The sequence below is a fragment of the Phocoena sinus genome, chromosome 20 (assembly GCF_008692025.1).
Source record: "Phocoena sinus isolate mPhoSin1 chromosome 20, mPhoSin1.pri, whole genome shotgun sequence".
Lineage (NCBI taxonomy): Eukaryota > Metazoa > Chordata > Mammalia > Artiodactyla > Phocoenidae > Phocoena > Phocoena sinus.
This window is the reverse complement of record NC_045782.1, coordinates 10,873,043-10,898,389: the sequence shown is the minus strand read 5'-3', so window position 1 is coordinate 10,898,389 and position 25,347 is coordinate 10,873,043. Positions and strand designations below refer to the sequence as shown.

Here is a 25,347-nt window from a genome sequence, read left to right as displayed (position 1 = left end):
CCATAATTCAAAAAGAGTCATGTACCACAATGTTCATTGCAGCTCTATTCACAATAGCCAGGACATGGAAGCAACCTAAGTGTCCATCAAAAGATGAATGGATAAAGAAGATGTGGCACATACATACAATGGAATATTACTCAGCTCATAAAAAGAAATGCAATTGAGTTATTTGTAGTGAGGTGGATGGACCTAGAGTCTGTCTTACGGAGTGAAGTAAGCCAGAAAGAGAAAAACAAATACTGTATGCTAACACATCTATATGGAATCTAAAAAAAAAAAAAGGTTCTGAAGAACCTAGGGGCAGGACAGGAATAAAGACGCAGATGTAGAGAATGGACTTGAGGACACGGGGAGGGGGATGGGTAAACTGGGACGAAGTGAGAGAGTAGCATGGATTTATATATACTACCAAATGTAAAATAGATAGCTAGTGGGAAGCAGCCACATAGCACAGGGAGATCAGCTCCATGCTTTGTGACCACCTAAAGCGGGGGGATAGGGAGAGTGGGAAGGAGATGCAAGAGGGGATATGGAGATATATGTATACGTATAGCTGATTCACTTGGTTATATAGCAGAAAATAACACAACAATGTAAAACAATTATACTCTAATAAAGATGTTAAAAAAAAAAAAAGCAAACAAAAAAGAATCCGCCTGCCAATGCAGGGGACATGGGTTTGAGCCCTGGTCCGGGAAGATCTCACATGCTAAGGAGCAACTAAGCCTGTGCACCATGACTACTGAAGCCCACGTGCCGAGAGCCCGTGCTCCACAAGAGAAGCCACCTCAATGAGAAGCCTTCGCACTACAACGAAGAGCAGCCCCTGCTCGTTGCAACTAGAGAAAGCCTGCGTGCAGGCCCTGCTCGTTGCAACTAGAGAAAGCCCGCGTGCAGCAAGGAAGACCCAACACAGCCAAAAATTAATTAATTAATTAAAAAAAAGAGAAACAGCTGTTAAGAGTATTAGATGAAAGGGTAGAAAACTTGATGTTTGAGTTCCTGTCTGGCTTTTAACAATCTCTTGGATTCTAATGTGCTAGGACCATCCATGGAGTCTGAGAGGTGACTGCAGGAGCCCAAACTCTCAAGGCCTGTCTGCCTCTGTGACAAGTGGCAGCAGGCAGGTCCAGAGCCTGGATTCAGCAACCCACCAATCACAGGGGTTCATCAAGGGCACCTGCACAGCTTCCCTTGAGGTCAGCTGCCTTTCTGAAATCTTCCCAAGTGCCCATGAAGCTTCAAGGCCATTGGAAGTGGAGCAGTGTGCCAGCCCCCTGTCCCTGCCACACTATGGAGTGCTGGGGGCTCCCTATCCACTTGGGGCCAAGTGGGTTTTGTGCCTGAGAGGTGAGCTCTTTCTGCCACTTCAGGCAAGGGGCTCACTGGAGCAGGAAGGCAGGTCAAGCTGCTGTCACCACTGTGGGCCCCTCTGCTGTCCACACGTCTGGACTCTGGGGGCCCCACTCACTGGCTCTGTCAGACCACACATTCCCAACTGCCAGGACGTGCACGTCTGTTTGGTGAGTTGTCCTGAGGCTGGAGAGCCTGGAATACATCATTGGAGGAGATCGCTGAGGGACAGCCTGGTCATTACCAGCCGTTCCTTGGGAGGTCAGCCCAGATGAGCCCCCGCTGGAAGGAAGGGCTTTGTCTGAGTTCACTGGGGAGGGTGGGAGGCCTTAGAGGCCAGGGGCCAGTGTCCAGGTCCAGCCAGCAGCTTGTCAGGGCTCGTCTAGGACCGTCACAAATCAGCCACATGTCTGCCCAGTTAGAAACCAGAGAAAGACAGGATTCAGAGGCTGAAAGACCGAGACAGACAGGCTTAGAGAATGAGGCCGACACTCAGTCAGTGAGAGGCAGGGAGGTGGAGAGAGACAGACACACAGGGCTGGTGACGCAGCAGGAAGGCCATCGCCAGAGTGGACCAGTACCTACAACAGGCTCATCCTCGATGCAGTCAGGGAAACGCACACTGGAGTAGCAGTGTGCCACCCCACACCTCCTAAATTAGCACACATTAAGGAAATGGTAACATCTCATGCTCCCATGGCTGTGGAAAAAGCTGCTTAAACACAGTCAGTGGCCCCATAAATTAGCACAGCCTTTTAAGGAAGGAATTGGGCAATACAGCTCTAGAGCTATTTTAAACATTCATCCCATTTCCCGTGGTAATTCCACTCCTGGGAATGGGTTGCAAGGAAATAATAAACAGAAGAATAACAGCTTTGTACATAAAAGACGATGAGCGCAGTGCCATCCATATGCCCAACATGCTATAGTATGGCTGCTGTGAATATTTTTGCAAATAGGGAATACGAAAACCATGGTATGTGCAAATAAACAAAAATAAAACTATCTGTACCTAAAAAGTAATAATTACATAAAACAGCTACCTGGATGCTTGGGCGGCCCACCGCACCTGGTGAAAGGTGCTCCTTGACTCCTGACACACTCCTGTCTTCCCAAGGGACCTACCCTGTCGCTCCCTGTCTGGAGCTCTCCAACCGTGAAGCCTAATCCACAGACCTCAGACTGCTTGGGAGAGTCTCAGCTGAGGCTGCCCACCTGGCCAGCTCACTCTGGTGGCCCCAGGGAGTCTGGGTGATGCCCGCTGAGTCACTCCAAGGTTATGATCAAGAAGCCAAACCAGAACAGACATAGTAGAGTTGGATCTTCATTTAAGAAAAGGGATAAAGTGATTTTGCAGGCTCTGAAGTGCCTTGCTATTTGTAAGCACAGCAACCTGTTTAAGCAGCTGAAGTCCGGACTCCCAGCAGAAGCATCACGGGGTGAAGGCAATTTATAACAGACTGAAGGCAAAGGGAGGGAGGGATCGTGGGGTCACCCCTCCTGGCCTGCCCCAACGGTAGGCACAGGTCTGATTCTGAACTTGAATCTTCCCGTTTACATCTTCCCCTAGCTCCTGGAGGCCATCTCAGAATCACTGGGCGGGATTTCAGTAAATCATGGGTGAATAAAAAGAAGGAGAAACGACCATGTAGTATATGAGTGAGCGTCTGTCTGTCTTTATTCAAAGTCTGTATGGCTTTCCAAATGTGCCCTTAATTGTGCTCTAGAGAAGCTACACCCCCTGCTTACTGCCAGGGGATGCCCTGCCTTACAGGGGCTGAGAACATTCAGTGATCATGCCTGTGTCCAGACAAACCTAACCTTGTTCATTCGGTCTAGGCATAGCTACTGAACACACAGAGGCTTTGTGATAGTCCCTGTCCTTGATGTGCTTTCAGTCTCATGGGAGAGACAGGAGTAAACAATGAGGGGTAATTTAAAGAGCAATCACATGGGTGCCGTAAAAAGAGGGAGCTGCAGTGGGGAGGGACAACACTTAGGAAGTGGGCTCAGGGTGGGATGAAGGGGAGGTGGAAATGGAGCAGGGCCTTGAGGACAGGCAGGATTTTACCTGGCAGAAGGATCATCAGAGGGCCAAGGGTAAATGTGAGAGTTCACCTGGCCTCCCCCAGTTCCTCACCCTTGAACCTGCCAAAGACCTGGGCTCACCACCAGCCAATCCTGCCCAGACTGACAGATGGCAGTGGCAGTCTCAGTCGGAGTCCAAACTGCTGAGGGTCCTGAAATTCATCCTGACCATTCATTCATTCTCTCACTCATGTTTACCACAAACACTTATTACACACCTGATCTGTGCTAGGTGTCATTACAGGCTTTTGGGGATATAGTGACAAACAAGTCAGGGTCCTTGCCTTTCCAGTGGGGAACACAGACAGTAAACCGGCAACAAATAAAATAAATTCGCATTGTGGAAAGTGCTACGGAAAAATGTGAAATAAGGGTTGGGGGTATTTAATCAGTAAAATCAATATTTTATGTAATACCTAAATGATGTGAAGAGGCAAATCATTATAAAATCTGGGGAAGAGCATTCTAGGCAGCATACATGGAAAGTGCAAAGGCCCTGAGGCAGGAATAAACTTGGCATATTTAAGGATTAACATGAAGGCAAATGAAGTGAAAAGGAATTGGGGGTAAGGGGAGTGATAGGAGGTGAGCTCAGAGAAGCAATGGGGAGCCCGGCCTGGTCATGATGCTGGTTCCTGGGAATCACAGCATCTCTTGCATCACAGCCAGGCTCCTGCCTTGAGTTAAAGAGGTCTCAGGGTTGGACGCAGGCCCTGCACACTAATGTGCTTGGCAGGGTGTTGGTACATGACACACCCTCATCCCGAAGTGCCCACGTGGTCACACAAGGACAGTGGATAAGCCACACCTGGTGTATCGTCCTCACAGAACACCAGGGCCTGCAGCTGCTTTGGCTTCACCTTCTCCCATTCCTCTGTTCCTCCTCTTGCTCCTTCAGGGAGTGGCGCTGGAGTCCCAGCGTAAGTTGGAAAGAGGTCACAGAAAGTGTGCTTTTAGGAGTGAGCACAAGCACAAAGCGGCCGTAGCACAGAGCGCCTAGAGGGACCTGGTGGCAGAGATGCCAGAGAACCGAAGGCCAGGCCAGGCGTAGCACAGGAGGTGCAGAAGCACTGAAAGTGTCTGAGGGAGAGAGGAACGAAAAGAGTGAAACGTGTTTCACAAAACATAATTTTGGTCGCATGCTGGAGATGGATCAGAAGAGAGAAAAGGAAAACCAGGCAGAGAGATGACAAAACTCTGAACTAAGGCAATGGCTGGTCTCAAGAGACAAAACAGACAGATCCACTGGACTGACTTGTATGAGGGTGTAATAGTGAGAAGTCAGAGGTAACAGATTTCTGCCCGGCAGCTGGGCAGATGACGTTATTCACCGAGGAAACGCAGGCAGAGGTGTGTGGGAATATGCCCGAAATTATGGGGTGGAGTTGGGACAGGAGGCAGATGGGCCAGTTTTGGACATTTTGAGTAGAAGATGAATCTAGGCCGTCAAGAGCAAGATGTCCAGGCCAGTTGCTCAGGAGAGACGTCTGGGTGGGAAGGCCGTCAGCTCTCAGGCAGCAGCTGGCACCATTAGTGCTGGGGTGAGGTATGCACAGTGAGAAAAGAAGGCTGAGGAAAGAACTCTGGGTTTCAGGGGCAGGGAGAGGACTCAGTGAAAGAAGACGGGGCCAGAGTGCAGCTCATGGAAGCCAATGGGGGAGAAAATTTCCAGAAGGGGATGGTCCTTGGGGTCAAATGCTACAGAAGGGTCAGGGAAGATGTGGACCAAAGAGGCCACTGGATATGACACTGGGAAGAGCAGGCAGAGACTTTGGCAAGGCTCTCTAGCCCTCTCTTAGAGCACAGCAAACGCTAGTGGCGAAGAGCACAGCAGAGGAGCCGGCCTGGGTTTGGGGCTTGGCTCCTCCTCCTCCTAGCTGGTAACCTGGGGTAAATCACTTAACCTTTCTATGCCCCAGTGTTCCGATCTACCGCATGCAGATGTGAGGAAAGCAGGAGTGCTTTGAACGGTGCCTGGGGCAGAGTGAGTGCTCAACGCGTGTTGGGTGCTCTCCAATAATCAAGGCGAAGGGAATGGGAAACACGAGAGTGTCCCCTTAAATCAGTGTGGGCACATAACATGAAGATACTGTGAATTTCCAAGATGAACATGGCTAGGGCCCCATCCTGAATCACAGGGCCTTAGTCTGAGAAACACTAGACACCGAAGCATCCCCAGGGTGTTTTGAAAGTCCAGAGATGAGAATGCAATCTGGGGACGGAAGATGGGAAGTGGCTGCGGCAGTGCCACCTGGAGTGTCCCGCTGCAGGGGAGGACCAGGGTGCTCGTGGAGCTCTGGTCGCTCTCGGTAGTGGTCACCCCTGAAGGCCAATGAGCTGGATTTTCTGTTAACAACTGTCACCTCAGGCCTGGTGTCAGGCCTCTGTGCCGCTTGGCATTCCCTTGAGGTTTCTGCTGGGCTAAGGATCAGCCTTTGCTGCCGTGCGGGGATTGCCTGACCTCTGCTGTCCACTGTCTGTCATGGCACAAACTCAAAGATGGCCACGGACACACAGGATGCACTTTTCTCCAACTTGCTGGACAGTGACTCTCAATATTAACATATTTTACACTGTGACAATACAGAAAAGTTTCACAAAGAAATTCTTACCTTTACTATGTGTGAACACTCTGATATATTCTATATTTTTCTATTTTTATTTCATTAATAAGAAAAATGCTGATTACAATCCACTAAATTGATGTCACAGCCCCAGGCTTTCTCACGGAGTTCAAAAAACATTCCCTTAAGGAACTAAATTAGTGCCTCGTTTCCCAAACATCAGTCAGTGTATTCCATATTACTTTCAAACTTCTGGCCACACCCAAGGCCGATTGTTTATGGAATCTGATTATATTTTCTTTAAATCAATTCATTTAAACATTTAAAAATGCCTACTATAGGGCTTCAATGGTGGCGCAGTGGTTGAGAATCTGCCTGCTAATGCAGGGGACATGGGTTTGAGCCCTGGTCTGGGAGGATCCCACATGCCGCGGAGCGGCTAGGCCCGTGCGCCACAACTACTGAGCCTGCGCGTCTGGAGCCTGTGCTCCGCAACGAGAGAGGCCGCGATAGTGAGGGGCCCGCGCACCGCGATGTGGAGTGGCCCCCGCTCGCCACAACTAGAGAAAGCCCTCGCACAGAAACGAAGACCCAACACAGCCAAAATAAATTAATTAATTAATAAACTCCTACCCCCAACATCTTCTTTAAAAAAAAAAAAGCCTACTATAGCTGAAGTAAAATATAGGTGAAATAACAAGTTTGAGGGCTAGCTATATTTCTTAATCTAATACACACTGAAATAAATATTTAATTATCAAAATAAAAAATGTTTCCATACCTCCTAAAATCCTCTTGCACACCACCAACGTTTGCATTCCTCACTTGGGGAATCACAGATCTAAAGATTAGTCCAAACATCTCATTTTCAGTGGGGGCAGTGAGGCCCAGAGGGGTGAATTCACTTATCCGAGGTCTAGTTTTTCAGTCAGTGGGAAGGTCAGTCTGGTCTAAGGAGGGAAGAAAGAAAATAAAGGAAACTTGAGATCTCTAGGCTGCCCCGGCCAAAGTCTTATCAGTCTTATCATTTTTGGAGAGAGGCCCTACCTTGTCATCTCACCAGAGTCCAGATATCAGTTTATAGTTACCTCGGCAGAGCCATTTTAAGACCTGGGTCTTAGATATTCTTATTTTTGGAGGTCCTGACCCGTATCCTATCACATATATTACAATGTGTGCACATTGGCACTTATTAATTTTAATTTTGCTATTTTCTTCTTCTTGTATTTTGAAGCCAATGAAGTTTTCAAGCTTCAACCATTGTGGCAGGCCCTTACAAAGTTCACAACCCATAGGGTTAGAGCCTGCCACGCCTAATGGATGAAGTGGCTCTGGATGTGGTAAAGGAATCTGATCAACGGAGACACACTAAAGAGCAATTTATCCACTTTAGCCCTTTCTCCTGGTATATTTAAAGGGTAATGTGGACAGGCCACTGACAACTAAATGAATGAGTTTCCAGTGGCAAAATCTTTGCTATTCTGACAGAGCGGTTGGGGCAGTGCCACTGCAGGTAGGCTAAGTGCCGTGTGACTGGCAAGATGCTCTCATTCTGTGCCTCAGTTTCCTTATTAAGTAAAACAAACAGATTAGACTACATTGATGATTTTCAAAATATATTTCAAAAATGAGGGCAAAATCAAGACTTTATTGGACATATAAAAACTGAAAGAATTCATCACCAGCAAACCTGCACTAGAAGCAATGATTAAGGAAGTCCTTTAAGCAGAAGGAACATGCTACCAGATGGAAATCTGGATCTATACAAAGGAGTGGAGAGCATCAAAACTGCTAACTATGTGAGCAGAGCTTTTAAAAGTTATCACTTAAAATTCTTTAAAAGACAATCAACTGAATATTTAAAATAGATAACCAACAAGGACCTACTGTAAAAAAATTAAAAAAAAAAAGACAATCGGGGCTTCCCTGATGGCGCAGTGGTTGAGAGTCCGCCTGCCGATGCAGGGCACACGGGTTCGTGCCCCGGTCCGGGAGGATCCCACGTGCCGCGGAGCGGCTGGGCCCGTGAGCCATGGCCGCTGAGCCTGCGCGTCCAGAGCCTGTGCTCCGCAACGGGAGAGGCCGCAACAGTGAGAGGCCCGCATACCACAAAAAAAAAAAAAAAAAGAAAAAGAAAAAAAAGACAATCGACTGTTTAAAGCTAATATGCTAACAATGTACTGTGGGATTTGTAACATGTATAAGTAAAATGTATGACAACAATAGCAAAAAAAGTCAAGAAAAACAGAAGTATACTCTTGTAAGATTCTTATACTATGGGTCAAGGAGTATAATATCATGTTAAGGTAGAATATGAAAAATCAAAAAATGTACATTAAACCCTCATGAAACTACTAAAATGAAAAAGAGTAAATATGCCAACAAAGGAGATGAAATGGAATAATTAAAAGTACTAAATTAGTCTTAAAAAAAAAAAAAGGAGAAAAGGCAACAAAGACCACAGGGAATAAATATAAAACAAACAGCTAGATGGTAGATTTAAACCCAGCCACGTCAGTAATTACAGAAAATATAAATTGTCTAAATATCCCAAGTAAAAGGCAGAAATTATTAGGATAAAAAAGAAAAACCAACCAAGATCCAACTATAATACTAACAACAAATCTACTTTAAATAAAGACACAAACAGGTTGGAAAAAGATGCACCATCTTAACAATAGTCAAAAGAAGGCCAGAGCAGCTCTGTCGATATCAGATAGATTTCAGAGCAAAGGGCATTACCAGAAGTCAGGTTATTTCATGACGATAAAGGGGCCGATTTATCAAGAAGTCATGATGATGCTAAATGCTTCTGCACTTAATAACAGAGCTTCAAAATAATAATGTTTTTGGAGTCTCACATGAATGAGAGTGTTCTGTAGAATTCAGTATAAATGTTACTTCTGGCTCTCTTCCTTTTCTATTTTCAGTATGACCCACTATGCTCATTGTAAATTAAATTTAAGGACACTAGACCTACCTTCATTTGGCTATCAAAAGAAACCATCCTAGGAGGCAGTCAAAAGTGGTTGCTAGCACCTCTGCTCCTAGCCAAATTACTTTTGGCTTCTATGGACTTCAGTTTTTCCATCTGTACCATGAAGATCAACCGTTCGGAAAAAAGTCTTTAAACGGTGAGTTCTCCAGCCTAACAGTTTGTGGAACCCCCTAGAGGCTGGGTCAAGTACCAGCTATGGTGGGATGGGAGCAGCGGTAAGAATGGAGGAACCGGAATCCTGGGAGATCTAGATGGGCCCTTGACCCAAATCTCTTGCTGGTTGGGCTCCTGATTCTTTCCATGGCTCATGTGATCTGGGGAAAGAGTGTTGTAGTAACAGAATTCTTTCAAGTATTTTCAACACAGCTGACAGAAAATACATATGCTGAACTTTGTAAGCTGCCTTCAGCTTATATATAAATGAATGGATTATGAGAATGACAGGTGCTGACAGGTACTTCGTTTTTCCAAACTAACCTGGTTGGCAACAACTGAAGGCAGGTCACGGCTACTACCTAGATCAGTAAGTCTAACGGATTAGTAGATGGAGCCATGCGACGCCTTCTTGGCTGGGAATAGAGGGACAGCACTGCTCTTCGCTCTTCATTGCACGCACGTTGGGCTAGCGATTGTATACCATGTCACAGATACAAAAGCACCCGCACTCCTTTGGAGCTTCCAAGACAAAGTGGGAAGGATGATGACACACAGTATGGGTAGCACACACTTAGCAATATGCAGCAGGTACCTCAAAAATTATGACAGATATAAGCTCCTTTAACATACAGGATCATTTTAAAGCTGTGGAATCTGATATATAGTACATATGACAAGTGTCTTGTCACATCCTTTTTTTTCATGTCTCTTGTCTTTTTTGACACTTTCTTGTTCTGTGTATATCTCTTTGGATTTCAGTTTGGAAATACGAGTAAATGAAACTGGGAGGAAGAAACCTAGGTAAAAACCCTTCTTATGAAACAAGTGTAACAACAAAAAGAAAGAGCTACCAGAATCCTATATCCTTCCAAGAGAATCAATCATCCAGAAACCAAGTCTTTGGCTTTTTCACAGTAACCTTCCAACCATTTTTCCAGGTATGACTAAGAAGGGGATTAGGAGCACTTAATGCAGAAAGGTCTAGAAGGATATACACCAAGTTGCTGACATGATTTATTTCCAGAGGATGGAAATGGAAAGGGACAAACTACTAAATTTTTCTTTACACATCTTGAATTATTTAATTTGTTACATTAAGCACCTATCGCTTTTGTAATAAAAACATTGATAAGGAACACTGTTAAAGAAAAGTAACGACTTTGTTCACTTAGAAAACACTTAAGAGAGTGTATATAATGCATGTGGTCCATCACATTAAAAAGAATGAGTAAGCTCACCAAAGACTAAAATTCCGAAGTTTAATTGTTAGTCTACAGCAGAAGTTTTATGAGGCAGAAGCATTAGGGTAGCCTCTGGGGTTTTCTAACATTCCCCTGGCCTGAGCCCCTATCCGCCAGGGAGGCCCAGTGCACTCCCCCGTAATAAAATGAGGTAACGTGGTAATGACTGAGCACAGTGCCTGCCAACAGAGAGTACTCTACCTCACAAGGAGGTCCCACAAAATCAAGGTCTTTACATCTTGCTAGATGGGACGGCCTTTCCTCCTGAGATAAATATCATACATTGTTGAAAGCAGGGAGGTAAGTTCTCCTCGAAAAGCCACATATCTCTCCCCTCTGACAGTTCCTGCCCTGACATTTGACAGAGACCACTACCTCTAAACCTTTTCCCATAGCAAATCTGTCATGAAGTGGGGTGCTTCCCCCAATGGCCCATGCTCTAGCTTTCCAAACTGCTAGAATCTTCAGGGTTTTTCAGTGTTGGTACTATTGACACTTTGGGCCAAGTGATTCTTTGTCGTCGGGGATGGGGTGGCGGATGACCCGGCGCACTGTAGGATGTGTAGTGTCATCCCTGGTCTCCACCCACTAGATGCCAGTAGCATCCAACCCCCACAGTTGTGACAACAATGCCTCCAGACATTGCTAAGTGTCCCCTGCGGGGAAAACTGCCACCAGTTGAGAACCACTGTTATATATCAGTTCAGTTGTTCAGCCATCCCACGAGAACCTGGGACACTGATATCCATGTAACAACACCCCCCACACACAAAACCCCCAAAAAAGTTGAACTTCTGAACCTTTAAGAACCCTCTTCCCAGGAGCAGTGTAATGTTGTCAGTGAAAGTCAAGCTTTCAGAAGCATTTGTCTCACATTTTAGTGCAGACTTTCTCCCTTATTGGTGGCTACCAAAGGGCTACAGGCAAGGACGAGTTAGGCAGGTCAAGCCAGACCCTGCGGGGGTGAGAGGGGGGAAGAGGTGTTTAGCCAGCTGGTGTTCCCTGATGAACAGGAGTTCTAATCCATTCACGAGCATAAAATGAGCGAGACAGACTGGCAGGTGATTGTCACTCAGTTCCCTGGCTTTAAATACCATCTATGGACCGATGACCCTACATTTTATATTTCCAATCCTCACCTTTCTCATGGCAGCCAGCCTCTTACAGTCAACTCCACTTGGGTATTTGATAGGCATCTGAAACTCAATACATTCAAAATGGAACTGATTTTTCCTCCTAAACCAATAGTCCCCTAGTATTTCTCAGCCTAGTAAATAGCATCACCATACACCAAACTGCTCAAGCCAAAACTTAGAAGTCATCCTCGATTCTTCTATTCCTTTTTTTTTTTTTTTTTTTGCGGCACGCGGGCCTCTCACTGTTGTGGCCTCTCCCGTTGCGGAGCACAGGCTCAGCTGCCATGGCTCACGGACCCAGCCGCTCCACGGCACGTGGGATCTTCCCGGACCGGGGCATGAACCCGTGTCCCCTGCATCGGCAGGCAGACTCTCAACCACTGCGCCACCAGCGAAGCCCTCTTCTATTCCTCTTTCCCTCACTTTCCATATCCATCAGTCATGTCAGCTCCACTTCCAGAACACATCCCTAATCTGCACTCTTTTCTCTAGCTCCACTTCTGCCACCCGAGTATAAACCACTATCATCTCTTACTGGACCACGTCATTAGCTTCCTAACTAGTTTCTGTTTCCTCTCTGGTCCCCTACACATCACGGTTTCTCAACCTCACACTACTGACATTTTGGACTAAGTGTGTTAGTCCAAACGTAGTTCCCTTTGCTTGGGGGAGGGGGGCTGTCTTGGGCACTGTAGGATGCCTAGCAGCATCCCTGGTCTCCACTCACTAGATACCAGTAGCAACTGCCCCCCCCCCCCACCAACGTGACAAACAAAAAAAAGTCTCTAGACATTGCCAAATGTCTCTTGGGGGATAAAAATCACCCCTGAGAACCACTGTCCTACATCCTACACACAGGAACCAGGATATTTTTAAAATGCAAAATGCATCATGTCACTCCCCTGCTGAAAACCCTCCAGCGTCTTCCCACTGACCTTAGAATAAAACCCAAGCTCCTTATTGTGGCTTTCAAGACCCTCTATGAACTGGCCACTGCCTGCTTCTCTAACATCCTCTCTTCCATACGACACTCTCCCTCCCTAAGCTCCAGCCACACTGGTCTTTTTTCTGCTCCTTGAACAGTCCAAGCTTGCTCCCCTTCACCCCTTGGACTTGGCTGATTTCCTCTACCTAGAATGCGCTCTCCCCAGACCTTTGCATGGCTCACTGTTCACTAAACAAGTCCCAGATCAAATGCTGCCTGACCACCCCATCTAAACAACCCCCTTACATTCTCTATCACATTACCTGTTTTTTATTTCCTTCATAGTGCTAATCACAATACAAAACTCTTGTTTTGTCATTTGTTGTCTGCCTTTTCACTAGAGTGTAAGCTCCCCAAGAGCCAGGACCCTATTTGCCTTGTTCACTGCTACAGCCCAAATGCTAAAATAACACCTGGTACAGAGTAGGTGCTCAATAAATATTCCTCCCCTGTACCTCCTCAAATCACAGGTCAGGTTTCCTTTCTAAGATTATGCTTGACTGGTGATGTAGTTTCACTTTGAGCTACATTTGGCCTATGTTAAAATGTGTGTGGCTCGGGCTACCATGCACAAGGGCTTGGCATAAAGAAAACCACAATTTTGAAACATAAACACAGGCCGACTAATTAATTAAGGAGAGTCTGCTCCTTGCCCCTCAGGTTTGCTGCAGGCATATAATCATTCCACTGGTCACGACTTCAGTTTGCTCCTTGTCCCTAAATTTGAAGCAGCAAAGGTCGTTCAGGGGCTAAGAATCCAAAACTCACCTGCCTCAGAGGTTCAAACAGCCTCTTTGTCCATCATCTCAATATATACAATATATAGGGCCCGAAAACTTTTTGTGCTGGCTTCAAGTTAAAGCAGTTCACTGGGTCAAAGGCAGGAAAGGATGGTCCAGGGTGCAGCAGGGTCAATGAATGTTGGCTGAGTCCTGAAACCGCAGCTTGGCTCTTAAATTGATTTGTGGTCTGCTTCCAGGAAACCAAAGATGATCGGTCCACCTGGCAGCAGGCTGGCTGCGAACTGGAGGCAATTCTGCCCTGGCCAAAGGCCATGGCCCTCTCGTGGCCCCGAGGAAGGAAGCATTTCATCGGGCGTTTTGGACATTTTGGCGAGCGGCCGGCTGCTCCCGCCGCGGCGGGCTCTCCACGCGGTGCAGAGACGTCTCCACCCGCAGAGACAAGGCCCTGACGCGGCGGGAGGCCGTCTCCGTGCGCTGCGAGGCTGTTTCCACGTGCCGGTAGGACACCTCGAAGACGCGAGGGGCCCGTTTCCCAGAGAGGGAGACGGAGCACCCCTCGCTGCGGCACTGGGTAGTCTCCACCTGCCGGGAAGACCTCCGCACCTCACGGGAGGTCGTCTCCACGCGGTGGGACGACGTCTCCACGCGGTGGGACGACGTCTCCACGCGGACCGTTGCCGTCTCCTCGGAGCGGGTGGCCTCAGACCGGGGCGGAGAGGGCTTTCCCCCAAGCGGTGAGGCCATCTTACAGGGGTAACGGAACCAACCAGGCCTCGCGAGGCCCCACTGCCCCACGCTCCTCGACGGGTTACGTCAGACGGTGAGGAGTGACATCACACGGCACTGTGACGCAGGCACAGCGGTAGCCGAGGATCCCATGACACAGCCACGTGCAGGAACAGTGGTCCTGGCGGGGGGTGGTGACGGCCCCTCTGAAACCCTGGGTTAGGCCCCGCGCTAGGTCAGCCCCCGCATCGCCCCCTAGCTTGTCAGGAGCCCGCGCGGGCGGAGGCGGGAACGGGCCGAGCCGGGGCGGGCCTGGGAGGAGAGGAGCCGCCCGCCCCCGCGCGAGTCTCTGCCCGCCCCCCGCATCCCACACTGCACCGCGGCAGGAAGGGGGAGCCGCGGCTTCCGGCACCTCACCCGCCACTCCCGGCGTTCGCGGTGTCGGGCTGCTCTCTGCTTAGCTCCTTTGCTGGTGATGGCAGCAGCTGTCGCTATGGAGACAGGTGAGTGGCGGTCCGAGCCGTGCGTTTTGGCAAATAGAAGAATCCTGGGCCCAGACACCTGCTCCCGCTTCCCCAGGTTCTCCTTCCAGGCCTAACTCCCCGCAAGGTGATTGTTCGGACCGGGAGGGGCGAGGGCTCTTCTAGCGTCTGGAAGGGCGACGGTAGTTTGGCCTTTTCAGAGTTTGTTTTGTTGGTGTATCTTTTCTCCTCACTTGTTATTCAGACACCGACCCCAGCGAGGGGTCGGCTTCCGGCGAGGCTAAAGGAGAGATTTTGGATCATAAACCGCTTCCTCGATTTGTTTTCTGCGTCTTAAATGAGCTTGCATAAGTTTAAAACATCGTCGACAAACTCGTGTATTATTTTGCAACTGACGCGTCTCACCGAAGCAGGCGTTCCCTGATCTTGCGTTCTCACCATGGTCTCTTTCAGCTTGCATTCTGAACTTTTCTTGATAGGTTTAGCGTTTGCTTTGTTTTTGCTTAGCTTAATCACTTAACAACTTGTAACACATTAAAATAAGGCAAGGCACAGTCACCGCAACTTACCACAACAGTGGTCAATGTTAAAATGTTAAAATCTCAACATAGTGGCTCACGAGTGATAAATGTTCTGCCCCGTGTGTGATCCTGTTTTCTTTGATAACTTGTCTTTAACATTAGAGAATTCATTCATTCCTGATTAAACATTCCTTTTAATCAGGGCTTTGCTTTCCTTACACTTCTAAGGAAGGTTTTTCTCCTCCCTCGCCCAGTTTAGGAAAACCTTCACATGCCCTTCTTTATGTAGAAACGTATCTCATCATTAGTCAGGTTTCTTTACTGCTGTTTTCTTTCTACAAATCAGTATTGTATATGGTGACGTTTATTTTGGATGATTTTTGCTATCTTCTCTCCTAGATGATGCTGGAAATCGACTTCGGTTTCAGTTGGAGTTGGAATTTGTGCAGTGTTTAGCCAATCCAAATTACCTTAATTGTAAGTTGTTGAACACCTCATTGAATTGAGTAGCTATTTACAATTTCTGATAGAAGAGTTCCAATTCATAGTTGGCCCTTTGTATCCTCGGATTCAACTGCAGTTGGTTGAATCTTCCCATACGGAGGATGACAATACTGTCATTGTCATTGCGCTATGTTATTTTATGTGAGACTTGAGCATCTGTGGGTTTTGGTGTCTGTGGGGTCTCTTAGAACCAGTCCCCTGTGGATTTGAGGGATGACTTTAGTATCTGCTTTTGTACATTCTCAATTGAACAGAATTATTGCTACACTTATATTGGTACATATATAATTGAGCAAACTGGGACTTCTGTTGTGAATTCAATGAGTGTCGGTGGTGGGGATGTTATGTAAGTAAATTCTTTACTTGTATGTTAGGAGTCACAAATCAGTAGTCCAAGGATTGATTTGCTCTACAGGTGTATTTTTTTTTTTTTATGCCTTTCAGTTCTTGCCCAAAGAGGTTACTTCAAAGACAAAGCTTTTGTTAATTATCTTAAGTACTTGCTTTACTGGAAAGAACCAGAATATGCCAAGTATCTAAAGTAAGTTTAATTTTTATAGTCCTAAATATGTGTGTACTTTATTATACTCCAAAGCACTGATATTTAATAGACTTCTTAGTTTCACATTGGAAAAAATACAGTTTGAATCTCTGCACTTCTTTTAGTTGTCTCCATTTTAATATGAGACACACTGATCTCTAACTTAACTTGGATTATTTCAGTGATATACTCACCAGTATCCCTGCTTTCTCCCCGCCATCCCCCGCCCCCAAGCCAAACAAAGAAGAACCATTTTCTACACAGAAGCCGACTTGGTATCTTAAAAATAGAAATCACAACATTCCATTAGAACTCTTCAGTTGCTTCTCATTGCATGCAGAGGAAAATCTAGTCTCTTTTCTCGAGCTAAAGACCTGTATGATCTGGCCCTGTCTTGTCTGACCTTACCTTGTACCACTCACTCCATCTCACCGGGTTTCTGACCCAAAGGAACCCACAGTCTATATATGCAATGACATAGCCATAGCCTGAACATGAAAGACCGTAGAAGGGGGTACTTACTTGTAAGGAAGGTTTTCTGGAGGAGGTAGCCTTACCTGAGTCTTAGTAGCTGCTTATTTTATTTTATATATTTTACATAAATAATGTATTATTCAAGTTGTGCAATAGATGCTTTCTTTTTAAGGCTTATGAATTGCAAGGAGCATACTATAATCATGAACTTATTCCTTTTTTTTTTTTGCTAATTTGCAGTAGTGCTATAGCTTACTTTTTTTTTTTTTTTTTTTTTTAATATTTATTGATTCATTTGGCTGCACCAGGTCTTAGTTGTGGCATGCGGGATCTAGTTCTCTGACCAGGGATCGAACCCGGGCCCCCTGCATTGGGAGCGTGGAGTCTTAACCACTGGACTGCCAGGGAAGTCCCCGAACTTATTCCTTTTTAATGGTAAAAAAGAAACCGTGAATTCCCACCTGTGCTTTGTCTTAACTAGGTAGTCAAAAAGCAATGGTGAAACTTTTAGTCTTTTTTTTTCCTAAACAAACACAAGTTTGAGAGGAAAACGTTTCAAACTTGTACTCCCACTTTTCTGATCTGTGTCTCATAACAAGGAGGATGTATGAAGCCCACATCCTCCTGTAGCTTGCAGGACCCTTGGCACCCTTACTGGCCCTTTATAAAGAACCATTATTCATTTAATAATCCAGAGAAAAGACTTTTTTTTATTAGGTTGCAACATGTTATATGTATGTAGACTTAGAGACTCAGTGTTGGACACTGAGCCCTAGACACAAGTTCAGTTTCACCCACAACATTGCTGAGATGGTCATCTACATGCTGGCTGGAGGTTTCCAGTGAGCCCATACTACTCCATTCAGGGGCAACCAATTCCATTGTTAGCTAGATGCTAGAAAGTTCTTCCTTGTATAATAATATGATATACCTCCATGTAACTCCAACCCATGTTGAGTTTTATCCCTGAATTAATCCAGAACCAATCTATGCCCTCTTGAGGAACAGCCATTCAGATATTTTAATTCAAGAGAGGTTGCAAATTAACCCCCATTTCATTTCTGCACAAGGTTTTCATTTAATAGTTGCCAACATTTGAAGATTAGAAAGTTTCATATTTTAATCCAGATTTCTAGCTACTCTCTAAAATTCTGGAGGATCTGGTAACCCCAGGTCTTTGTTCTCCCAGGTCAGCCACTGGCCAGAGCAGAGGAGCAGTTGCCTCTTCTAGACAGTTTCTACCATTTCACTAATAGCCACGACTTGCAACTATAATTTATCTCTTACACCTTTTTTTCTCACCTACCTTCAGCCATTTCTCATGTGCCCGCCTTTGGATATTTTGCACTTATGCCTTATGTTTTTCAGCCAAGAGCTAAACACAGGCCTTCAGATATCAAGGTACAGTGGACCAAATAGCTTTTTATTCTTCATATGGACATTATACTTATATTTGTTCAGCTTAAGTTTACATTACCTTTTGGGGGGTCAGGGAATGAGGGGGCAAGGATTCATATTGTTGACTTGCTGGGAGCTTTATGTCAACTAAAATCTTTCAGTTCTTATTTTCATCAATGCTGTTTAGTTCTCCATTTATTTCTTATTTATTTTTAAAAAATCTAATTGCAGAACTTTTCCTTTTGTACCTCTCCTATTTCATCTTGTTGGTTAATGCTATAATTGTAGCCTATTAACATATTTATAATTCCTTATTTTGTCATGTAATGTATTCTGAGCATTGACTCTACAAGTCTGATAAATGATCACAGTGTGTCTAAGTTCCAGTTACTAAATGCTACTTGAGGACCATTCTCTTGGTCGTCACATTAACTTATTTTACAGTTGAAGAAACTAAACCTTAAGGGAGTTTAAGTACCTTGTTTGAGGCCACACAGCTGGAGAATGGCAGAGCTGGTTTCAAACCTAGGTCTTTTTAACTACCAACAATGTCCTCATGAAAAGGAAATAGCCAGGGTAGGTGTGAGTGGAACTTAGCTGCTGACAATTACAAGCAACTGTGAATCTTTGGAGAATAGGAAGCAAATCTGTAATAAGGACAACATGGTGTAGGGACCTGCTACTCAATGTGGTTCTCAGACCAGCAACATTGGTATCACTTGGGAGCTTGTTAGAAATGCAGTCCTCAGGCTCCACCCCAGACTTCCTGAATCAGAGTCTGCATTTTAAGAAGTGATTCACGTGGGCTTCCCTGGTGGCGCAGTGGTTGCGAGTCCGCCTGCCGATGCAGGGGATGCGGGTTCGTGCCCCGGTCCGTGGAGGATCCCGCATGCCGCGGAGCAGCTGGGCCCATGAGCCATGGCCGCTGAGGCTGCGCATCCGGAGCCTGTGCTCCGCAACGGGAGAGGCCACAACAGTGAGAGGCCCGCGAACCACCCCCCCCCCCCGCAAAAAAAAGAAGTGATTCATGTGTGCATTAAAATTTGAGAAGCACTGCTGTAGTGTACTGTCCCCAAACTTTAGTCATTTGAATACCACTTGTACAATTTTGGCTCTATCTGTGTACTCCCTATAAGACTCACTGTTTTTTAATTGACTCATTTAAATTTTATGTCTTTTCTATTTGAAATAATTTTACTTAAAAACAAATGGAAAAACAGTAGGAAGAATTCCTGTATATTCTTCCCCCAGATATTCTAAGTGCAAACTTCTTATATAATCATAGTACAGTGATCAAAATCAGAACATTAACATTGATATATCATCTGATCTTGTTATCTAACCAGCAGACCTCACTCACATTTTGCCAGCTGTCTCACTAATGTCCTGTGTCTGGGGCAGTGTCCAGTCTAGGCTCAGATGCTGCATTTTGTTGTCATGTCTTAGTCTCCATTAATCTGAGTTCATCAGTCTTCTTTTTTTTCCCCCCATAAGTGTGACACGGAAGTGATGTTATATCCTTCTTGGTATATCAGGAGTCATAGGATGTCCATTTGTCCCTCTACTGGTGATATTAATTTTGGTCACTTGGTTGAGGTGGTGGCTGCCAGTTTTCTCTGTATCAAGTTACTATTTTTCCTTTTGTATTTAATACATATTTTGTGAGGGAATACTTTGAGACTATGTAAATATCTTGTTTCATATTTCATTCTTTTACCTAACTTTAGCATCTGTGGAAGATACTTGCTTGAAACAATTTTTACTGTGGAGATTTTCTAATTCCATCATTCTTCATTCATTTATTAGTTGGTATTCAGTTGTAAGGAAGGAACATTTCCTTGTTCCCGATTTATTTATTCATTTTAAAAAGTTACATCAATATGGACTCTTGGATTCTTTATCTTGTGGGTTATAATTATGTATCTTCTTGATCCCAGATATAGCCAGTGGGAGCCCCTTCACATTGGCTCCTGAGAACTTTTGACGTATCACTATAATTTTCTGAGCATTTTTCTTTCTGGCACTACATAATATTCCAGGCTCATCTTGTACTTTCCTTCTGTTAGCCTTAGAATCAGCCATGTCTCCAACCAACCTTGGATAATTCTATATAAAACCCATGATCTGGGCATTCAGTGTGCTCATTGGTGTCACTGCTTGTAGGCCCTCTCAACACACAAAGCTAGAAATTGTGTGTGTGTGTGTGTGTGTGTGTGTGTGTGTATAAATATCTATTTCTATATCTATGTGCGTGTGTGTGTGTATATATATATATATATATATTAAAAGCCATGAGTTCATACTGATGTTTTCAATTCCAACTCAGTAACAAGATTCATTCTAGCCTTCCCCTTCCTTATCTGAAACTCTTTTTCTGAGAGCCAGAAATTTGGCTTTCTATATACAGCATATTTACTTACGTATTTGCTCAACCTCAGAGTATATGTACTTAATTTCAGAATTGTTATATCCCTGTGGAAAACTAGAATACAATATTTGTGCTTAGTTCTTTCTGAGATTGACTCAGTTTTAAAATAAAAGTTGTCTTATTGTTTATGGAAAACCAGTAGGTATTAATTAAACACATAATTAATTACTAAAATAAAAAGTGTTCGTGTTCCTCGCCTTGGAAACCACCAGAAGAGAATAGCATGATTTGTCCCCCAATGTTGACTCCGTTTACCAGTTACTGTGTGGTCTTAGGCAAGTTATTTAATCTTTCTGAACTTAAGTTTTCTCACTTTTGAAAATTCTGCTGACTTTTGATGCCTAAGCGGGAAAAAATAGAACTGTGCTACCGAAGCATACTAAACGAATGTGGCAGAGATGGCAGGCTGCAAGATCGCTCTCAGGTGAGCAACTCAACTAGAGCCTGGCATTATTACGTGACGTCGCTCATTAACTTATAAACTTCACTCCAGGTACCCTCAGTGTTTACACATGTTAGAACTGCTCCAATACGAACACTTCCGTAAGGAGCTGGTGAATGCTCAGTGTGCGAAATTTATTGACGAGCAGCAAATTCTGCACTGGCAGCACTATTCCCGGAAGCGCATGCGCCTTCAGCAAGCCCTGGCGGAGCAGCAACAGCAAAACAACACAGCGGGAAAATGAACAGCCGGATCCAGACCAGGCTCTTAAGACATGTATGTATTGCTTCCGTACAGTGAAGACAAAAAAAGACTCTTCCTATGTACCTTTGCTGTGGTGAGCACCTAGAACCGTTAGTGCGCTATTTAATTGAACTAACTTTTTCTTGTTAATAGATTATTTCTCTTAAACCAGAATTGTTTTACTTTGATTTCCCTGTGGCTTTGTAAGTTTTTATTAGTATTTAACACAGTCAGCTGAGTAAGAATAGAAATGTTAGGTGTTTCAGACCAATTTAAGGCAGCGGGGGGCGAGGTAAGGGGAGGGCCACTGAATATCCCAAACTCTAAGCCGAGCTCTGTTTTCATGTACGGTGGGGCCTGGGACAAGTCTGCCTCCTGGAACCTTGCTGTCCCTCAGATCAGCTATCTTGCCCTTCATCTACAGAGTGAGAGGTGTGGAGTAAGTGACCTCTTTACGTCAGGCAGCAGGAACCGCATAAAGGTTCTTAAATTCTGCAGGGCAGGAGACATACCTGTATCGCCAGTTGCTTTGCAAGAGAGCTTTAGGGAAGAATCATTGGTATGTCACTGACCTGGTAATGGCAGGGAGAAGATTGGTGGTTAACTACTAATTGGACTCTTGGCCTTAAGACTAGAACAAAGGTGAGGAGCCTCAAATATCTGTGCTCATTTGGGAAAGCCGACCTTTATTTGGCAGATAACCACAAACCAGGCACAATGTTAAGTGCTTAGTTGCATTCTCATTTTATCCTCAGAATGATCCATGTTCATAAAGGAGGAAACTGAGGTTTAGACAGGTTAATGGTTACACAGCTAGTAAGTGATAATCAATGAGACTGACTCACAGGCTGGAGTCCTTCCCATCACTAGGTTATATGGTCTCTGACCTCTCTGCCACCTGCCTCATCCCAAGTAGTGAAGCATATTCAGACAGCTGTAACAAACCTGCCAGCATTAAGCAGAGGCTGGATTAGATGTGCTGTGCTTCCCTGCAGTGGTTAGGTTAAGTTCTACATTCTAAAGCCAAAGAAGGAGTTTTAGGAATAACAGCTCTTTGTAAATTCGTGGAATTTAAGGTAAAAGATCCTAACTCCTTTAGAGATTTGGAAGCTGTCTACTGCACTATTAGGGGCTTTTAGGTATTTCTGTCATCTCTAATAATAGCTTCCTTTGTGCTATTACTGCCACTCCTGAAGAATTATTTTACCTATGGTAGCTTAAATATACCCATATATTAAAGCAAACTGAGGGTTCATGAGCATTTTAATAGCACTCTCTATTATTTAGACATGTACCAATTTTTTTACATCATCATTTATTTACTTATTGCTAACATGAATTCAAAGCAAGTATGCAGATTCTTTTATACTAGAGCAAATCAGGAAATAAAGACACAATTGCCATCATCAAATCTTAATCTTCAGAGAACAACATCTCCACGAGGTTGGCCTGAAGACACTCAGATTCTACCAGTTTTTGAGGCTGTAAGAGAACAACAGTCATATCTTAACCCACAGCTACAAAAATGTTATTAGGAGGGGAATGAGTTGTTCTACCTTGAATGACACAAGTCTTGGAACAGAGAAATTATGCTATTCAGAAACTATTAACTAGTTGTAACAAGCTTTATGAAATAGTTAAGATATTTACCTTAAGGTGAATCATTAAAATACTTGGCTCCGTGGACTAAAACAGGAGACAGGAAGCCCGATGTCACCCCTTCCCTTTAACTCTTTAATTTAGAATCCCAGGGCCATGACTAAACTAGAGGACATGCCCTTTCTTTTCATCCAGAATTATGGATTAAGTCGAAAACAACTATTGATGCCACTGTTTTAAGGAATTGTATGTTAACCAACTTTCTTCAACAGTGCTTATAGAATTTTAAAATAAGGATGGCTTTTAAAAGGCATGAAAAGGGGCTTCCCCGGTGGTGCAGTGGTTAAGAATCCACCTGCCGGGCTTCCCTGGTGGCGCAGTGGTTGAGAGTCCGCCTGCCGATGCAGGGGACGCGGGTTCGTGCCCCGGTCCGGGAGGATCCCACATGCCGCGGGGCGGCTGGGCCCGTGAGCCATGGCCGCTGAGCCTGCGCGTCCGGAGCCTGTGCTCCGCAGCGGGAGAGGCCACAGCAGTGAGAGGCCCGCGTACCTCAAAAAAAAGAGGCCCGCGTACCGCAAAAAAAAAAAAAAAAAAAAAAAAAAAAGAATCCACCTGCCAATGCAGGGGACACGGGTTCGAGCCCTGGCCCGGGAAGATCCCACGTGCCACGGAGCAACTAAGCCTGTGCGCCACAACTACTGAGCCCACGTGCCAAGAGCTTGTGCTCCACAACGAGAAGCCACCGCAATGAGAAGCCTGCGCACTGCAACGAAGAGTAGCCCCCGCTCGCGGCAACTAGAGAAAGCCTGCACACAGCAACGAAGACCCAATGCAGCCAAAAATAAATTTCATTAATTAATTAATTAAAAAATAAATAAATAAATAAAAGGCATGAAAGGGCTTCCCTGGTGGCGCAGTGGTTGAGAGTCCGCCTGCCGATGCAGGGGACACGGGTTCGTGCCCTGGTCTGGGAAGATCCCACATGCCGCGGAGCAGCTGGTCCCGTGAGCTATGGCCCCTGAGCCTGTGCGTCTGGACCCTGTGCTCCGCAACGGGAGAGGCCACGACAAAAAGAAAAAAGGCATGATAAAAACCCTAATATTTGCATTATTAATAACTTATTGGGATAGGCCATAGGGATGGACAGCCATGTGTATTTTGAATACATTCTGAAGAGCAATGTGATATTTGGGATGAAATGTCAAGATCTTTTCAAATTTGAATCCAGAACAAGTTAAAAGGGTTTTGATAGGGTGAACTGTATCCCCAACACAGTTAAAGAAAGATACTCACTGTTCCATATTTAAGTAGTGTAGGCACTGCAGTTAATTTCAACTTTTTCCTGAAGTCATTATTTGGCTCTTTCCAACTATTTCAGAAGGAGAAAGTGATCATGAAAAACATTTACTTGGTTTCTTACATTCTGCTTTGTATTTGATATATTACCACTTTCAGTCTTTCAGTAATCATTGTTTTTGTTGTAAACATTTTAAAAACCTTGACGTCTACAACATATATTCTCCTGTGCAAAGTTTTCATTTAAGTGAATATATACTAAGATATAAAATAAATGTAAAGACAAGTTCTGAACTAACATCAGGCCAAATTATTGAATTACCCTTACCTAATACAAATGGCTGAACATTCGAATTTTTAATTCGTATTTAATATATTCTAATTGCTTGACTTATCCGACTGTATCTTAGAACTCAGAACCTGAATCACAAGACCCTTCCCGCCTAAATTTGCAAGAGTCTAGTGCATGTCTGGGAAATAGAGTACGCATTGCCACTTACTAAGGTTTTTCTCCTACTTGGCAGTAGATGAACACACATCCTTCACCAACATGCTTCAGCCCCTCTCGTACGACCGGTTCAGCTTTTTAAAAAGTTGATAGAAATAATTACCAACTTTACAGTCAGGCACTGATGAACAGCGTCCCTCTCCCCTCCCCTCCCCTCCGTCTTGGTAAGTACTCGGACTTTATCCTGCAGTTAACTGAGGAGATAAACGGAAGTCACGTGTTTTTTTCTGATTTTTTTTTGAGAGCCACTTTAAGGGTAAGGACCCACTTTCAGTCCTGATTTGTCCCCAGGCCACAGCGCCCAGAACAATGAAAGACAAGTATTTGCTGACTTACCATAAGGAGACCAATTCACGTCTCCTGTAAGACACTAATCACATTGGGGAAGTGAAAAGTTCTAATGGACTAGATTCCAAGATTACCGGGGTCGAATGGTAGAAGAGCACACTTGGCGGGGCGGGAAGGACTTAATAGGAGGAGAGTCGGAAACAGGGTAGGAAAAGGCAAGGTGAGAGCTCAGATCGCCCTGCGGGACAACGGTAGCAAGACTCCCTCCGCTTCCTCTCCACCCTACTCTGGCCATAGCCTCGGCCTTCCTGCCACTTACTCTGGCCTGCAGCCCCCGAATCCCGGCCTCACCCTGCACGCAGTCGGGGCACCAGCTTTTGCCTTCGGCGTCCTTAGAACCAGAAAAATAGGCGAAAATGGTCTTGCCACTGTGCTGCTCCACCGCCTGCATGAACTCCTCGTAGCCGTACACGCTCACCTCTTTGTAGCGGGCCATCGGGAGAGCGTGCCTCGGTCAGCTAGAGGTGTCTTGGGCCGCTGGGAGGAGCTCCATGCGAGGTGGGGCGAAGCTGTTTCCGGGTGGGCGGGGAGCTGGGCAGGGCCTTGAGACAGCAAGCCCGGCTCTGAGGT

General features: G+C 45.2%; 3 protein-coding genes across 14 annotated transcripts in view; 1 reads left to right on the top strand and 2 right to left on the bottom strand.

Annotated features, from left to right (window-relative positions):
* C20H17orf100 (chromosome 20 C17orf100 homolog) overlaps nt 1–14,350 on the bottom strand; it is a 69,160-nt gene extending 54,810 nt beyond the window's left edge. For all 11 annotated transcript variants that reach the window (XM_032617385.1, XM_032617382.1, XM_032617377.1 and 8 more), the window contains exons 1-2: nt 13,293–14,350; nt 6,790–6,958 (exon numbers count right to left, since the gene is read on the bottom strand). In XM_032617385.1, coding sequence (XP_032473276.1) covers nt 13,613–14,011 — 399 coding nt within the window. In that variant the 5' untranslated portion in view covers nt 14,012–14,350 and the 3' untranslated portion in view covers nt 6,790–6,958; nt 13,293–13,612. The remainder of the gene's footprint in view (nt 1–6,789; nt 6,959–13,292) is intronic.
* Nucleotides 14,351–14,367: 17 nt separating this feature from the next.
* MED31 (mediator complex subunit 31) lies at nt 14,368–22,954 on the top strand. 2 transcript variants are annotated; one of them, XM_032617389.1, is made up of 5 exons: nt 14,370–14,496; nt 15,396–15,473; nt 15,945–16,041; nt 20,835–21,059; nt 22,898–22,954. In XM_032617389.1, exons 1-4 carry the CDS (start codon nt 14,469–14,471, stop codon nt 21,025–21,027), a joined length of 396 nt encoding a protein of 131 aa, XP_032473280.1. In that variant the 5' UTR covers nt 14,370–14,468; the 3' UTR covers nt 21,028–21,059; nt 22,898–22,954. The 2 variants fall into 2 exon arrangements, with proteins under 2 accessions (XP_032473279.1, XP_032473280.1); XM_032617388.1 differs by lacking the exon at nt 22,898–22,954 and having other exon boundaries at nt 14,368–14,496; nt 20,835–22,293.
* On the bottom strand, nt 22,272–25,284 carry TXNDC17 (thioredoxin domain containing 17). The gene is made up of 4 exons (XM_032617390.1): nt 25,069–25,284; nt 24,422–24,503; nt 23,919–23,994; nt 22,272–22,508 (listed from the first exon to the last, which is right to left on the bottom strand). Exons 1-4 carry the CDS (start codon nt 25,211–25,213, stop codon nt 22,440–22,442), a joined length of 372 nt encoding a protein of 123 aa, XP_032473281.1. The 5' UTR covers nt 25,214–25,284; the 3' UTR covers nt 22,272–22,439.
* Nucleotides 25,285–25,347: the final 63 nt, after the last annotated feature.

What these genes read in the sequence shown, in the direction of transcription:
- MED31 (XM_032617389.1), top strand. Translation starts at nt 14,469, where the DNA reads ATGGCAGCAGCTGTCGCTATGGAGACAG. An exon ending in CAATCCAAATTACCTTAATT is followed by an intron (nt 15,474 to 15,944) that starts GTAAGTTGTTGA and finishes TATGCCTTTCAG; the next exon opens with TTCTTGCCCAAAGAGGTTAC. An exon ending in GAATATGCCAAGTATCTAAA is followed by an intron (nt 16,042 to 20,834) that starts GTAAGTTTAATT and finishes ACTTCACTCCAG; the next exon opens with GTACCCTCAGTGTTTACACA.
- TXNDC17 (XM_032617390.1), bottom strand. Translation starts at nt 25,213, where the DNA reads ATGGCCCGCTACAAAGAGGTGAGCGTGTACGGCTACGAGGAGTTCATG. An exon ending in GTGCCCCGACTGCGTGCAGG is followed by an intron (nt 24,504 to 25,068) that starts GTGAGGCCGGGA and finishes CTTTTTAAAAAG; the next exon opens with CTGAACCGGTCGTACGAGAG. An exon ending in CAAGTAGGAGAAAAACCTTA is followed by an intron (nt 23,995 to 24,421) that starts GTAAGTGGCAAT and finishes CTTCTGAAATAG; the next exon opens with TTGGAAAGAGCCAAATAATG.